This window comes from Dinoponera quadriceps, unplaced genomic scaffold (genome assembly GCF_001313825.1).
Source record: "Dinoponera quadriceps isolate SergipeBrazil2010 unplaced genomic scaffold, ASM131382v1 scaffold3324, whole genome shotgun sequence".
Lineage (NCBI taxonomy): Eukaryota > Metazoa > Arthropoda > Insecta > Hymenoptera > Formicidae > Dinoponera > Dinoponera quadriceps.
Window position 1 is genome coordinate 119,642 of NW_014557953.1, and position 15,964 is coordinate 135,605.

A 15,964-nucleotide genomic window follows, 5' to 3' on the forward strand; every position below is an offset into this window, starting at 1 on the left:
CAACAATGCAAGTTTTAAATTCTGACGCGGCTTAACGGAATGCGTCGGATAACATTAAAACGTCCGTGAAGACGTCCTTCGAACATACGTGTTGTTTAAACCTTTCGTCGTCCGCGCGAAAACGATAATATCTATCGCACAACTCAGCCGAGCGATGACGTCTCGCAGGGGAAACCGGAGCGATATGTAGATCGCGAAATATAAGTTTAATTGTCGCTAATGCGCGGCAGGGACTCTTGTGAAGATGTATGCGTCTTGTTCGGTTGCAGGCCGGCGCAATGTGGCCTGGAGCACTCCCGTTACTGGTGTTACTAGCGGTCCTGCTGCATCCATCGAGGTAGGTTATTTCGCCGATATCCTCGAATGGTGTATCGGATTTCCGACGACGGTGCTCCTGCGGTAGAACGCGTTTCACGGCCGCGCGAATTAATATTACAGTCGCGTTTTTGGAGCGGCGTCAAGGCGACACGCGACCGCATAAGCGATGGAAGTATAATTCCGGGGGGGAGGACACGTAAAGATGTATGTTATTGACTCGGTGTTATGGTGCATAAAATTTATGCGGGGGAGCTCATATGTCCCATTCCGTGTGCGCGAACAGATTGCGCGAGCGAAATTATACGTGTGTGAGAAAGACGGATCTCAAAATGCGAGAAGACCTCTGGGAATACAACACAGATATCCTTCCAGGCGATCTGATGCGTCTTGCTTATCTACGCGAATCTTGATTTCCGATATTAAAAGAGACTTTTTATTCTACGTCTGTAGTGTGAAAGAGCACTCGATCCCAAAATCAATCATTGGTTCGAGTAACGCGCTGTTACGACTGAAGACGATATGTAAAGCGGAAATGCTTCGCGCAGCTCTCGCGTGAAATCGACCTGACGATATTCGCCCTTCGTTTTTGCAGATGTACGCAGGGAAAGGTGAACTTCCGAGAGAAAGAGAAGCAAGTGCTGGACAACATTCTAGGACCAGGCCGGTACGATGCGCGCATCCGGCCGAGCGGGGAGAACGGAACAGGTGAATATAGAGATTCTTGTACGTCCTTATTACTCCCTCCGCCCATCCTCACCATGTACCGTAATTGTACCGACATTTCTCGCGGCAAATCAGCCTGTGAATGTAGGGTGGATAAGGGGAAAAAAGATAAAGAGCAAGAAAGTAAGAAGAAAAAAAAACACTTTGGCGGAAGGTTAAGCCCGCCAAGTGCGGAAAATTGAATGCGCGAAGCGTCGTTAATGCGATGCAACGCGGACGACGAACGCGTCTATTGACGATATGATAAAAAGCGAACGACGTGAACTGCGAGAATTTTTCGCACGTTGTGAATGCATACCGGAGCGGCGAGAAATTTCTTCATAAACTTGGCTGTTCGGAACGAGCGGTCTCCAAAGTCCATGCAGATCCAAGACGCGGGACCATCGATCGAATCTTGCACTCGTAACATGTCGTTCCTTCTGCTCGCGCGGGATGCATGTTCCCATCGGTAATTCGCGGAAATGTGCGAGCAAATTGAGCCGTGCGCGGGGATGATCCAAACTTTTTCCTGAAATTGCGATTTCGCGCCGAGTGTTTCGGAAGTCCATCCCTCGAAGTGAGTCCCATCAGTGACGAAACACTCTGCGCGTCGCGTCTCTCTCCCGACACATCGCGAAACGTCGGCTGATCCCTCGCGCAAAATAGGCGTGAATCTTGCCATTTCGCGAGATCTCGTCGTTTTCCGCCCGCCCCGCGGAGAGCTGCGTACAATTCGAGCGAAACCGTCTTCCAATCTCCTCCACATTACGTGCGCGAGATATATCGGCGGTTTTTGCGACGTGGCAATTTCGGAGCCCTACATGATCCTCGGGGGCGGAATCGATCCTTTCGTCGACCGCGTCTCGACGAGCATCGCACAATTCCAACTGCGATTCCTGTAGTTAGCGGGAGGGCGACTCGGCGCGCGCGACGGACGTCCGTTTGGTGGTCGTCCGGCCGCCTAATCGATTAAATTCTCAAGTGGCCAACGGCGGCCAAAACAAACTAATTAAATATCAAAATGACAACGGAGAGCCTTCTGCGCTCGGGAGTATCGCTTTCGGAGTCGCTCGTTCGTTTACTTACTACACGTTCGTCTCGAAAGTAAATTTATGAGCCCGTTGCTAACCACCACGACGATCGCCGAGTAAACTCCGTAAAGCACGTTACATTATTTTCCGAGCTCTCGCGAGAGTCGCTCGCGAAAAAGATCCTCCTCGCGCTCAAGCGTCCCGTTCTTTTCGATTTCCCGCTTGACGCGTTAACACGAGGCATCTAACGTGGGCGTTTAAAGAACACATAATGCTACGTGATGACACACTTTTTTCAAAGAAGATCTAATCCACTACTATTACTACTACTACCGCTACTACTACATTACTACTACTACCACCACCCACCACCACTACATGTCGGGACTCCGTTTTCGTGAAGCAGAGAATAACGCTGTGACGATGTTCGTAAATTCTCTCAAACAGGTACGTAATTTACGCAGTTTACCGTCGCCGGGTTGAAATCGCGATACGATTCTATCGGGCCCTGTAAACAGGCGTGAAAGAGTAATGGAATGAATCGGCGCGATAACACGTGGTAGTAAAACCGAGGAGCGGCGAAACGCTCCCTGAGCACGCTCGCTGCCCACCTGTATATCGCGCCTCGATTGGAAGAAGCGCGCGCGGGGATTCCTTATTATTAGCTGTTTACGGGCGTGTAAAGACTTTTTAATCGCTCTCCGCTCCGGTGTCTTATTTCGCGTCCGAGACCGCTTTAAAGGTCGCGTGAACGACGCGCTCTTGATCGTTCTCGCGTATCAGCCGACTTTTTGTGCAACAGCGCAACGGAAATTCATAGCCGCCACTCGGCCGGGGGAGCAGAACGAGATTGCGCGCGGATAGTTCCACTTTTTCTTTTCACCATCACGCTGCGCGGAGCATCGTCCGAGCCTCTCCCGGCCGTAATTTCGGAAATAGTCGATGCCCTTCGATCGATCGCGTATAATTTCGCCGCAATCACGGGCACAGCCCCGTTTATCGTGGGGTTAATCGAGCGTGAGAGTGCGGCGACGACGCGCCAAAGTCCGGCGTCTCGCGCTCTCTCCACCGGCATTCTCTTTCGCTCGCGATCGATTGAGCGACGCGGGGCAGCTGGTGTCGCTCTTTCATTTAGTTTTCGTTCCGTGCGAATCAGGAGGACGTAAATGCGATTTCACGAAGGGTGTAAATTCCCACGCAACGCTTCCAGTACACACACACTTTCACACACCCACGCTCTGTCAAGTCGAAAGGAGAAAAACAGTCACATCACTGTGATTCCCGTTGACGCAGGACTGGTGAGCAAACACGTTGCTTCGGCGGCCGAAGTAATCGCGGCCTCTTTAATGCCAGCTGCGGCGTTAAAAGGATACAATAGGTCGTTTGTAAATTAAGCGTTTCTACGAACCGTTGGAACAATGATAGATCTGTAACACGCGGATTGTTTTGGCTCGGGGACTATCCGTGCGCAACAATGTGTATGGCGTAACGAATGGCGTGGTCCCAATATCGATCAAACACGCTATTTGCGTCGCGCTTTGTCCGCGATAGCGCGGCTGATTTATATTACAATCTTGATGGACTGTTGTCGTTCAATCTTTCGCCAATGTCTTGCATTATACTCACCATCCATACCCGCGCGGGTATACCCACCTGGATTTATCATGGTAAAGGCGGGCAGGCCGCACGATTGATTGCGTGGAAAAAAATCTTACACGCAGAAGCATTTTACATACTCTCCTGGTCACGCGAAAATAATTGATTTAAACGAGTCCCTCGCGCGAGCACGACTTTCTCTTGCTTTTTCTTGCGCGTACAGACCCGAGGAAAGGCGCGCGTCTGCAGCAACGAGAGATTCAACCCTCCTCTTTAGCGATTATCCGACTTGGATCACCCGAGATGCGCCACACACACGAGGCGGGTCTTGAAAAATCCGGGAATTCGGGTCCTCTATTTTGGCCAAAGAGTCTAATTACACGAGGCACGGAATGCAATATTTGGCGCGTCCGATCCCTTCTCAAATAAATCACAAGACTATCACGGTTCGATAATCTCGCTCTTGGCGTGTTTAGCGCGTTTTTCGCGATAGAAAGGCATGTGTTTCTCTTGGCTCGTGTACGAACAAACAGAGTAAACCGAGATTTAGCAGGAAAATGTTATTATTACCGCTAATTTTATCGTTTAAGCCGGAATGGAGTCCGGGACGGCGGTCGGCGCATTAGCGAGGATATTACGCTGACCGCATCCCCTTTGTGGTTGCGCATCAGCTGTGTCTTATGCGCGCGTCTTCCGTCTGTAAAATGGTTCGCAAATCTGGACTTAATAACTGAACCGCCGTATGCGGCCGTAACGCAGCCTGAGGAAGATTCAATAACTGTAGCATCCGACGAGTGTCGTTAGAGCGCGACGGAACTCTGTTGCCGAATTATTACGAACTGCGCTGTACGGTGATTAATCACGCCATAGTCGCGCGGCGTCGCACGGCGGTGAAGAAGGAAATCGTCTAGATACATCGTCGCGCGAGCGTAAATATCCTTTCGACACGAACACATGGAAATGTCAAGGAAATCAACTGATATTGTCACGCACGTGAAAACTCAGGTCTCGCGTAGCTTGAAAAATAACGGATGAAGATTGAATATCGTTCTTAACGAGACCTCACACGACATTACGTACGGTAATCGAATGAAAACTTCCGGCTACGAAGTCGCGCGAAAAGTTTACTCGCACGTTATTCGTCAATTAACCCTTCGTAGAGCGGCGAAAATCGAGGATGACCCGCGGCAATTAACGCGAAATTAGAGGAACTTTGCGGGACATACATTTTGAAGGAGCAATTTCCACGCGGCTTGTTTTTTTTTTTTTTTTCTTTCTTTCCTCTTCTTCTCCTTTTCGTTTCGCCGAGAGCGGCGAGAGACTGTTTCACTCCAAGTTTCGGGATCGCATACCTCGCGCAATCGAATTAGCTGCTTCCTGACGTTAATTACATTGAAGTGGTGCAATTAGTGTATGAGAGGCAAGGGGACAAGACAAGAGGTGTAAACGAGAGAGTTTGTAAAGCGGTGTATCGACCGAATAAAAACCGGACTTGGCACGACGTCTTCGTGTTTACGTTGCGACTCGTCGTGCTGCGATCGAGCGGCCGAAAGGCAGGTGTTAACACGCGTAGAGACACGACAGAGGGAGGGAAGGAGAGAGAGGGATGGAGAGAAGGCATCGATTTGGCTGGAGTTCCTGGCTCGTGATCGGTATGCCATCCAACGCAGTTATGGGATTCATCCGCGGCCGGATTTGGCAGGCCGCGACCGGATTTCGCGCTGGACGGGTGGGGATGGCATTAACGTGAGATTTCGGCGAAGAGGGAAACGTCGTCGATATCCGGCGCATTTGTGCCCCGTCAGCTGCGCGCGATAATTATCGCGACGAGCACTTTGTAACACGACACGCTGTCGCTTAACACGCAGAAATGACTGTTTCACGCAAAAGCAAGTCGTGCCGCACGAACGAACGACAGCGAAGATGGTAAAAGCCGGAGGTACGCTTACTTCCGTCGATAAACAACCCTCGCTGCATATTGCTCCTCGCGAGTCCGCCTTTCGATCGCCGAGTCGTGCGTTCGAGCGAACAATCGGTTAATTCCACGTAGCTGATCGCTAATCTCACGATACACGCGACACACGCGTTGTTGCTTGCACCCCGTGCCGTTTGCGAGAAAGAAAAGAAAGTAAAGACTGCTCTTACCGAGATACCGAGATATCTCAAAGACCGACTGTAAGGGTTTCATCGGATTAAATCCGCACGCAAGAACGGTGTTCAGGTATGTAATTCACGATCCCGCAGTTTATTGTCGCGTTATAATTGGCTGACGACAGGGAAGAATTTGCGTGGGATTTTTCTCGAGAACGGTGCTGGGCCCGCCGCGACGATTATTCTTTCTCGGCTCTCGCGATGCCATTTTTTTCTACCATCGTGGTCTTCCACCGTAACCTTGCAACTTTCGTAGCTCGAATGTCTAAGAGAAAGAGAGAGAGAAAAAATAAGATGTCAGCCTAAATATGCAAATCCTTGGTCGACACTGTTCGACGAAGAGATAAGTTTCGAAAATACGCTTGTCTCACGCGATTTCGACAGTATCTCGGCCGAGTTGGACGACCTGTGACCAACAACTCACTCTATCATTCCGCACCTATTCCCCGATCAGCCCCGAAACGCGTCGAGTCTCGGTGGGACCGCTTAATAGATAATACCCGAGAGCGCAGTAAGATTATGTCGGAAACACAGTAGAGTATGTAAGCCACCAGAAATGCTGACTCACTAAAAGGGAGCTGTATTGTTTTTGCCCTTAGATGGGCCGGCCATTGTCCGGGTAAACCTGTTTGTGCGAAGCATTGCGACAATTAGTGACATCAAGATGGTAAGTATACGCTATAACACACAATCAAAGCCTTTAACTAACCGCAACGCGGCGCAACGCCGTTTCTCTCTTGCCGGCGGGTTCTCCCTTTCTTTATTTGTCTGTCACTTGCAAAAACGCAGTAGGCGCAAAAATAGGTTTAGGTCTCGAGACGAGAGTGCAAAATCCGAGAAAGAGGGTGTGTGTGTGTGTGTGTGAGAAAGAGCGAGTGGCAACCGGACGGGATGACCAGGCTGGCAAAAGCAACACACGCAACGTAGAGAGCAGCAACGTAGCAGAGTGCCGGTCAGCATCTTGCCCTCCTTTGCCCTCTAGTCCCCATAGCCTCGCCCGCCTCGGCGTTACTAGCCACCTCTTCTCGAGGGAACCACACACTACCCGACCACCACCGCTACCTTTGACTAAGAGACCCACCCCAGAAACTTTAGCACTCTAGCATAGACGCAGGCATGTAGCATTTCAGCTTATACATTTGCGTATGTTAGTACGTCGCATCGGAGAGACCATCGGGGACGCTGCGCAGTGTGAGGGCTAAGAGTGACACCGGAGCGTGTTTTCGGACGGGAAGAGTCGAGGATACGGTAATTACACTCGGACGGGGTCGTTATTTAGGCTCGGCCTAATAATACGCGCTCGGACGCGTTAATCCTCGGCCGTGCTCTCGATCTGACTTGAGGCAATTACCGTCCACGAGGGTCGACCCTTCCGGGTCTTATCTTATTTCTCTCGTTATATCGCCGGCCGGTGCCGTATATCGAGTGGCACCGCGACGAAAGAGGGAGGGAGAGAGTCTTCTGGAGGACATCCGAGCAACGTGTATGACCCTCTGGGCGTCCCTGGGATGATTTTTCGGGCTTTTACGGGGCTCGCGGAGAGTATTTCCAGCACACGCAATGAACGCTCAGCGCGATTTCGCGAAGGGACGATCGGCCGCGGCGCCCTGTCGAGGGCAAAATTTATGTTCCACGTAGGTAACGAGATTACACATACTAACAGCCGCTCCGGCCGGAAGTGCACGTCGGAGAAGTTACGTCGAACGCGTTCCGGCACTCTCGCTCGTACGTGCTAGGCTTACCCCATCGGGCCTTCTTCGTTTCTAACCGTGTAAAACGCTGTTCGCTCGGCCGATCGAAGAGCGATGTCACGAGGAAGCGATCGATCGATCCGTTGTATTATACGTATCCCAACGATACCGTTCCGACTTTAATTACGACGACGGGATCTCTGACGGAGGGAACATTGTTTATTCCGATAAATGATTGCGCGAAATGAGACGATTTTATAATTAAATGGCCGGGAGACGAGCAATTATCCTGCAGACCGATCGTGCGATTTCTCCTTTGCATATTACGCGAATAATTCAAACGTCGATTCAGAAAAGTTACATTCCCGTCCGATAAAGAAGAGGTCGGCCGTACGAGTCAATCCACTTTATGCCAATTGCTCTTCGACGGCAGAGAATTTATCACCCGAACTTGAGGACGCTGAAATTCCACCGGGTTTCGAAACTTTGTCTTATTGGGTATCCGATACCGTTCGATACTTTCAGGGATGGGGAAGGGACAGTAATCGAAGAAAAGTTTCTCCAGGACGGATGAGTTTTGGCGGAATCAGTCAGTGCAGCCGATTAAGGTGTGCTCGCGGGAAGAATGTCTGTCGCGTTTTTACGCGATCGCATTCATTTCTCCACGCATATATTCCACGCTTGTTTTTAGCCGACTAGCCGACGCGGTTTTCATCGAACTTATCGACATTCATATCGCGACCATTTCTGCCAACGAAAGGTTGTTGCCTCGACGATTTCAAAAGTGCGACGATACCCACTCGAGTTTGGCTGCGTTCTAATATTCGCTGCCAGCGCGAAAAATCTACAGCAAACTTTATGCGAATATCAGAACGCAGCCCTCGTAGTAAACCCGCTCGCGAGAAATTCCGAATTCAGAGCTCGTACGGTCGAAGGGCGAGCGCGCGCGATATCGACGAGGCTGGGGATCGCCGGCGACCATTGCGTGTCCGACGTCTTGTCCTGGTTCATGTAGGGCGGAATGGTACGCAAACACTCTGTATGGCTCAGGACGATACGGCTGGCTCGTTCATGCTGCGGACAGTAAGACTCCGGATGATGGTGACGTAACGGAGCGCGCCGGCGTTTAACGGCTGATAATGACGCCGCGAGCTTAATCGCCCTTCCGATAGCTGTCGATAGCCCGCTGGCGCAATAAGTATCTAATCTACGCGAGGTTCCCGCGAACGGTACGATAAATATCCGCGCAAGAGCTGAGAGAAGACGATTGGCTTATTAATCGCCGTCGACATGAGAGATTTTGGGATGTCGACGTTCCCTCACGACGATAAAAATCGTCGCCGCAGAGAAACATACATATACACACATACAACACACACACACACGGTTCACGGAATAATTGAAAAAGTTGAAAAACATCCTCGCTTACGGGGGAAATGGATTGGCTGAACGATAATATCTTGTAAATTGCGTGTTATTCCTGTCTTTTAACACCCTCCCTTTCCCACGTGTAACATCCGTCCCGCGTTTTCCGCGCGCGCACACGACGCCGATGGTGGTTTCACGGCATCGGTTTCCTAATATCGTCAAATGCCGTTGGCGATTGACGTGAAGGCGTTTAACATAGTCGATGCATCGTCGTTGATGCATCGAGTTTGCCGCTCGAAAGGTTAAATGCACTTTCGGGGACGGAACGCTCCAGCTGAAATCGCATATTCTCCTCGCTCGCCACGAGCGCAACGATGTTAGACGCGCCATATTCGCCGTGCGTATTTTTTGTGCGTGACATTCAAAGGGCGGGTATCTCGCTTTGATGCTAATCGTGATGGCGGCATGGAAATTTTGTTCGATAATATCGCGAGCGCAGACGGGTCTTCTGCTGTGCCGAGCAAAGAAATTCTCGCAAGCCCCACCCCCTCTATGAATATTTTTCCCCGTTTTTTTATTCGCGCGTCTGTAGGGAGAAAAAGTGAGAGAAAGGGAGGGAGGGAATGCGCGTTAATTCTTTCCGACGTTTTGCCACGCGTGTATTTCGGGGAGCATTTTTGCGAAAATAGAACGGCGAATCTCGAAAGTCCGCCCGAGCGAACGAATCTCGCGACACGAATATTTTCTCCGCGACTATCCGCGGCCTTTTATCAATTTTGCGTTTTCGGCGTCTCGCAACGTTCCTCTGCATTTCGACGAGTTTCAAGGGAAAAGAAACTCGTTGGGAGACACGTCGTCGAATGTTGTCATCGATTTTTCATCGCGCTTCCGCTTGATTCTTCATATTTCAATCGCTCGAATTGCAATTTATTTAGCTTTTCCGTTGATCCGTATCTCGTGATTCGCGTCGTTCGCCCCGTTTGTATCGATTATCCTCGACGCCGGTTATTTCCTACGGGAGCATCGATTCCGTGCGGGTAAACAAGCGCGAGCGGTAGGAGAAAATTCGCTTCGCGGAATCGCGGCGCGACCGATATTCCCTGCGCATTCCGCGAAATAAAACGCCCGTTCGTCGGGCGCGATCGTATTTCCGCGGTCGCGATTCTTCGACGCGCGTCTCAGGCGTGAGAATACGGAAAATCGAGTTTGGAAAAGTGGCCGATTACGCCGGCGCGAGGAAAAGGGGGGACTGCGAAGGAAACGGCGAGATCCATAGATCTGGCTCCTCTTATGTACGGTCAAATCTACGTCGTTATGAGGATCGTGTTTTAATGACGCGTGGTAATAGCGGAGCGCTTTCGACGTGAGTGATAAATTTCCGCGTTGGGAGACGGTGCGCACGGATTACGCGCGCGAGAGAAAAAGAGGGAGACTATTATGAAACGACGGGTGTAATGCGCATAAAACAGCGTGCTTTGTGGAACAACGGGATGTTTACTGCCGCGTGTTAAGATGACGGTTAAACGTTTTCCCGGTTACTTTTTAACGATGGCGATACGTACGGGTGTTTGAGATTTTGATTTTTACCCAGAACGCCGTCCGGGTCGATGTCCTAAGGCCGATCCGGTCGGATCTTACGTTTCAGATCGTCTTGAGTTCGCGCGGATCGTTTCATCGACCACGATGCATCCGAGGATGAACTCGAGACGACCGTAAATATGAGATCTGACTATGAGTACTGGCCTCGAACGAATGAGAGATGTCTCTAGTAAGATACGTTAAGTACATTTCACCACGAATCGTCGCCGATCGCAGGTGATCGAGATTAACCACACACGCACACATCTCTCTATCGATGTATCTGACTGCTGCTCAGCGATTGATTAATTTTGTTTGTTCTGTTTGCCATGTTAGATGGGCCCGCGGTTGTCCGCGTCAACATATTTGTTCGAAGTATCTCAAAAATAGATGACGTTACGATGGTAAGTTGAAAAAAAAAGAATGCCCCGTGAACCACACAAAGCCTCTTATATATTATTATTATCTACACACAAGTAACGTATTGCTGGGTGTTTCATCATCATGTACCAATCAGAGCACATACCCGAGGAGGAGTACACGTCGGCGTAACGTACGCGTCAAATGCCGTGCGATGATTACGTGCGGAAGGCCGCCGCCGCACTGATGGCGGCCTCTCCTCGGCAAACTCGACTCGACTTTTTCTCAGCGGCTTTGCGAGATACTTAACGCGCGTAGGACGGAAACGCCGCCCTGTAACTAGACTTCAAAGGTGCAGATTGGCGGCAAATATTTGCCCTCCGGTTAATTTCAGCTGAACTTTGTGTCAGCGGAAACTCCGCCGCGGAGAGAGATACTCGTTCGCTCCGTCGTGACGGTGGGAGAGAAGTCGCGAAAGACCGAAATCTCGCTGAGGAAAAATCGCGCGAGCGTCGACGGAACGTTCGCCGACGTAGTCAGTGGAAGAGCCTGTGTTTTGCGCAAACCACACCTAAACACATACCTACACATCTATTTATTACTTTATTACCATTATATCGCTGTATAGTATTCCTTCTCTAATACCCTTTTTGATCTCACGATGTATAGACGACACATTTTCAATCTACTTCTTTGTGTCTCTCTCTTCTCCTCGTGCTAAACACCACCAAAACACCGTATCTCGAGGCCCGCTCTCTCGTGGCTCTTTTGTAACTCCACCTACAACCATATTCGTTAAGCAAGTATCTTACTCTGTATGTCTATGAATAAGTCGAAACTTACGAATAGCACGACGCCGTGCCACGATATATTCGCTCTCGTCGGTATTAAACACCGGTATTACTCGTCGCGCGACCAAGACACGCATTTCTACTTCACTTTTGCGATAGTTGTTACCACGTGAAATTCAAGGTAGGAATAGAGGGTGCAGAAATGCGATACTCTGACCTGCTCACGCGGCAAGTGATGTGAGTATACATGCAAATTGCAATTTATAAATATATATATTTCAATTATATAATATTATTTTATTCTCTAGAATAATGATCCGCGACACGTTGGTTAGAATCTAAAAGTTACCGCAAAGTCGAGCGAAACTGTATGTTGCGGTTGACACACTTTTGTTAACTGGAGTAACTAAATTTAATATTCGTGGAAACAATTTATATAAAGAGAAACACACATCTCGCTTTGTCGAAACTCGATCGCGCGGAAATTACATCCTCGTATATTAAATGGCGTCAGATTGGTTTTCTTATTCCGCTACAATCTCATGGATGGATGGATGGAATGAAGGAAGGAAGGAAGGAAGGAAGGATGGATGGATGGATGGAGCCGCTTCTCCCGCGATATTTCCCCGCGATTTTTTCCGCTTCGCGTCGTGCTATGCGTAATTACGAGATTCCATTAGACTATATATATATATATATATAGTACCGCTGTTGTGTGGTAGATGATTTGATGGAGTTTCATCCTTTTGACTTGTTCCGATTATGTTTATCCGCGTTGAATCTTTAATGCCAAATATATATATTATACACATATATACAAGCTGCCTCGCAATACAGTAGACACGTACATATCACATACAAAAGTGTACGAACGTTTCTCCCTTTATCTCTCTCTCTCTCTCTCTCTCTCGTCTATCAGTCCTCATTTATTCGTGTCTCTTTTTTCGTCTACCTTTCTCTCTTTCACGGTATCATAACGATGCTGGTCATTTTATTACTTATGTATGTATATACGTGCGTGACTCTCAACACACATACTATTACACACATATTACATTACAAGACACGCATTACATATGTACATATTTCGACAAATGTAACTCGATCCTTTATTGCACCGTGCGATAACACACTCGCTAAGGCATTTTCGTACTGCTACAACTCTGCAGTAGTGTGCAACTTCTTTTATCTTATTCTTGTTCATGACACTCTTCTTATTGCTAACAGAGAAAACCGTGCATTACCTGTATGTTATTACCCCCGTTATAAACCTACCCGTATATGAGAATGCGACAGTTGGTACGATATGCGTACGCGGAGTGGAAGCGGTCTCTCTGCAAGTGGTCCTTGTAATAATCGTTGCGGGAAGAAGCAAAAGCGCAAGTCACGTCGGCGGTGTAATCGCTAGCGTGAATCTACCGCTCTCTAATGCGGTCGCGATTAATGAAATTTTTCGAGGGCCGCATTGCGCGCAAGATTTACATTTCGCGGACGCTTCATTTCTCTTCGCGAACGTGCGGTGCACGTATGTACATATATAGCTTCGCCCGCTATATTTATCGGGAAGGAGTGGGTCGGGCGTCCCGTAATATTTTTCCAAGCGAGCGCAACGAAACGTTCGTAAGAAGAACCGGCGATTACCGGCAAGTATCGAGCGCAAACTGATCTCGCTTCATCGATCTCTCGCGCGAGAGATGCGCATTCCTCACGGCATGTGAACAACGAGCGGCCGGAGTACACTTTTAGAATAATGACGAGGAATGCTGCGCACGTTTGGCAAATACGCTCATTTGGCGGAAAATAACTCGCCGTGAACTTTTCGCGAGCGGAAACTACGACGACGACGGAGCAAGGACTAACCGCGAATTGGCAATCGACTTCTCTCTCTCGCATTGGCGGTAGGTGGTAATTAAACGGGCGATGGTAACGATTAATTATATACGTGGGAACACGACGCGCGCGGTCGGTTCGCTTAGTTACAGAGTTCCGATTTTCCGGCGCGTCTCGCGGTGCCGCGAACGAAACGAGCGGTTCCGGGCGCGCGTTTTACGATCGAACGATTAACCTCGTAACCGGACCGCCGTTTAAATATTCACGTGCTAAGCGCGAGGAGATGGTGACTTTTAAGAATTGATCGAGCGTGGCGAACGTTCGAGTATTTATTCGATATCCGTCACCGAGGAGACGACGGCGGTTCCACCAGGCCGACGTTGTAAAATACGCGTCGTACATATTTGTACACGCGGCGAAACTTTCGACTTGCCGATACCGTGTCGTGCAACGATATAGTACGTATTCAGCTTTTGCTTGCGAACCACTCGGTTAATCGCAACGGATCTCTAAAATCCTTATCTCCCTGATTAACCGTCGCGGAATGGCCTTTCTCTCGTCGACGGCGCTCGGATTTTGCCGTTCTCGAGTGGCCCACTTCATCGATGCTCTCAGTGCTTATCGTGCGGCGCGTCTAGATATTGGATATACGCGATGATTTGATAAGAAAGACGAAGGAATCAAAGGAAAAAGTATACAGAGAGAGAGATCGGCGGCACAAACTAAATAAATCTCAAGCAAGTCGGCGAGACATATTTTTGTTTATCGTCGTAAACATCGACGAAATTATTTTCAGCGGCTCGTTACATCCGCTCGCACCCACCTGTTTGTTTGCACGCGCCGGATTGAGAATATTAATTTTAATCCACCGATATATAACACGTCAAGAATAACGCGTTTCCCAGTTCACGCTAGTCTCGTTGCACAATGAACCGCGGTGAGACTTACGACTGGCCAGAGTACACGAGTCAGGAAAGATAATTTCTTTATCGTCGGCAGTCAAGTCTCGACGAGCGGAATCTGCGTTCTACCCGCCAGGGAGAAGAATACAACGACGAGAAACGTCGGTCGGTTAATTCGTTCCATCGTCGCTCTCGCGCGGAAGCGATCGTTCGCTTTCGAGAAATCTACGATTGTCGCGCACCGTACACGTGGCGATATCCGTTTAATGTATCCGCAGCAGTCCGATCTGCCCGGCGCGTTCCGCATCTCGGCTCGTATCTCACAACGGTTATTCGAGAATATCATAAAGAGATCCGTAATCGCAATTAAAAGTACACGAACGATTAGCCGATGTGCACGCGCGAGCACTCGGCTAAACTCGGCGCGAATTATCTTTCCTCCAAGACGGACGATAAAATAGGGACCGACCTCTCCTTCGCGCCTGAAATGTTTTTAGATGTTAGAAGTTTACGACGCGATTCTCCGCAGCAAGAAATCTTCCCCGGCATGAATTCCGTGGGATCGTTAAGGGCCGTTTCCCCACAAGTTAATGAACGTTAAATTGACGGAGCGCGAATTTTTTAACGATCCGTTATCTCTGTTTAACAATCAGCGTCGGCGGACACGTCGGCGGGACGAAAAGAATTGTGTTTCAGGGCTTGTCAAAGATTTAACGGACGTGGCCGTTAAATCGATACCTTCCTCGCTCTGCGGGGATACACCGCGCGCGCACCGTTGCACACGCATCTCATCCGCCTACGCGCTTCTCAAACTCGGTTTCGCTCTGTATCATTTCCCTTTGACTTTTTAATTATCGATTCTCCCTGTCTTCCCTTATTAACGGACATCGTTCCCGATACGTCGAAACGCGCGAGCGAACCGCGTTGTTCCGGGAGCAAAAATGTTGCGCAACCTGACGAGAAACGCGTCTTTTGTGAATTCGCGTTCCGAATCGATCGGTGTTAAAACATTCGCGAATTAAATGGCGCGTATAGGCACAGCGTGTGAACCCGCGCGACGGATGTAGTTACTTGATTACGCTATTGCGTGCGAAAATATCTGCGAGTTTTTTTTTTCATACACACACATATATGAGTCCACCGGTGTTTCACGATATCGATTAAATCGCTCCCTTCGATCGTGCCTGATAAAATATCCCTGGGCAGCATACGATTGCTGCGTCTTTCACGTTGTAGCGCAAGAGAGAGATCGGTTGGGAAAGCCACGCACGATGATTCGATAGTTCCGACGATGCGTTTCTCCCCGTGCGAATTATCACCGATACGCGAGCCGTTGTATGTGACAGAGAAAACGAAAGAAAGAAAGATAGGAAAGGAGAAAAAGGAAAATACAAACATGGCAATGGGATTCTAGGATGCTGGATCATTTCTAGTCCCGCGCACGACGACAACGACGTCGCGCGTCCCCGAGAGCAGCGTCCACGGGAAGCGAAAGATGCGAAATCGCGACAATCTGGCCCCTTCTGTACATAAAGGTTGACCCGACAAGCTGGACGTTACGGAGGGCGGGCCGACAAACGGCCGAGGGCGTATAAATAAAAATTACCTGCCTCTTGTTTTCACCCTGGAGAACGCAGTTAGAAACG

At 49.3% G+C, this 15,964-nt stretch overlaps 1 protein-coding gene across 9 annotated transcripts in view; it reads left to right on the forward strand.

The window, feature by feature from the left end:
- The window catches only part of LOC106749525 (glutamate-gated chloride channel), a 46,620-nt gene that overhangs the window by 16,037 nt on the left and 14,619 nt on the right, over positions 1-15,964 (forward strand). For 5 of the 9 annotated variants that reach the window (XM_014629058.1, XM_014629059.1, XM_014629061.1 and 2 more), the window contains exons 2-4: positions 270-337; positions 911-1,023; positions 10,772-10,839. In XM_014629058.1, the coding sequence (XP_014484544.1) occupies positions 270-337; positions 911-1,023; positions 10,772-10,839 (249 nt within the window). Of the gene's footprint in view, positions 1-269; positions 338-910; positions 1,024-6,397; positions 6,466-10,771; positions 10,840-15,964 lie in introns of those variants that run through there. The other 4 variants (XM_014629062.1, XM_014629064.1, XM_014629067.1 and 1 more) reach the window with 4 other exon arrangements.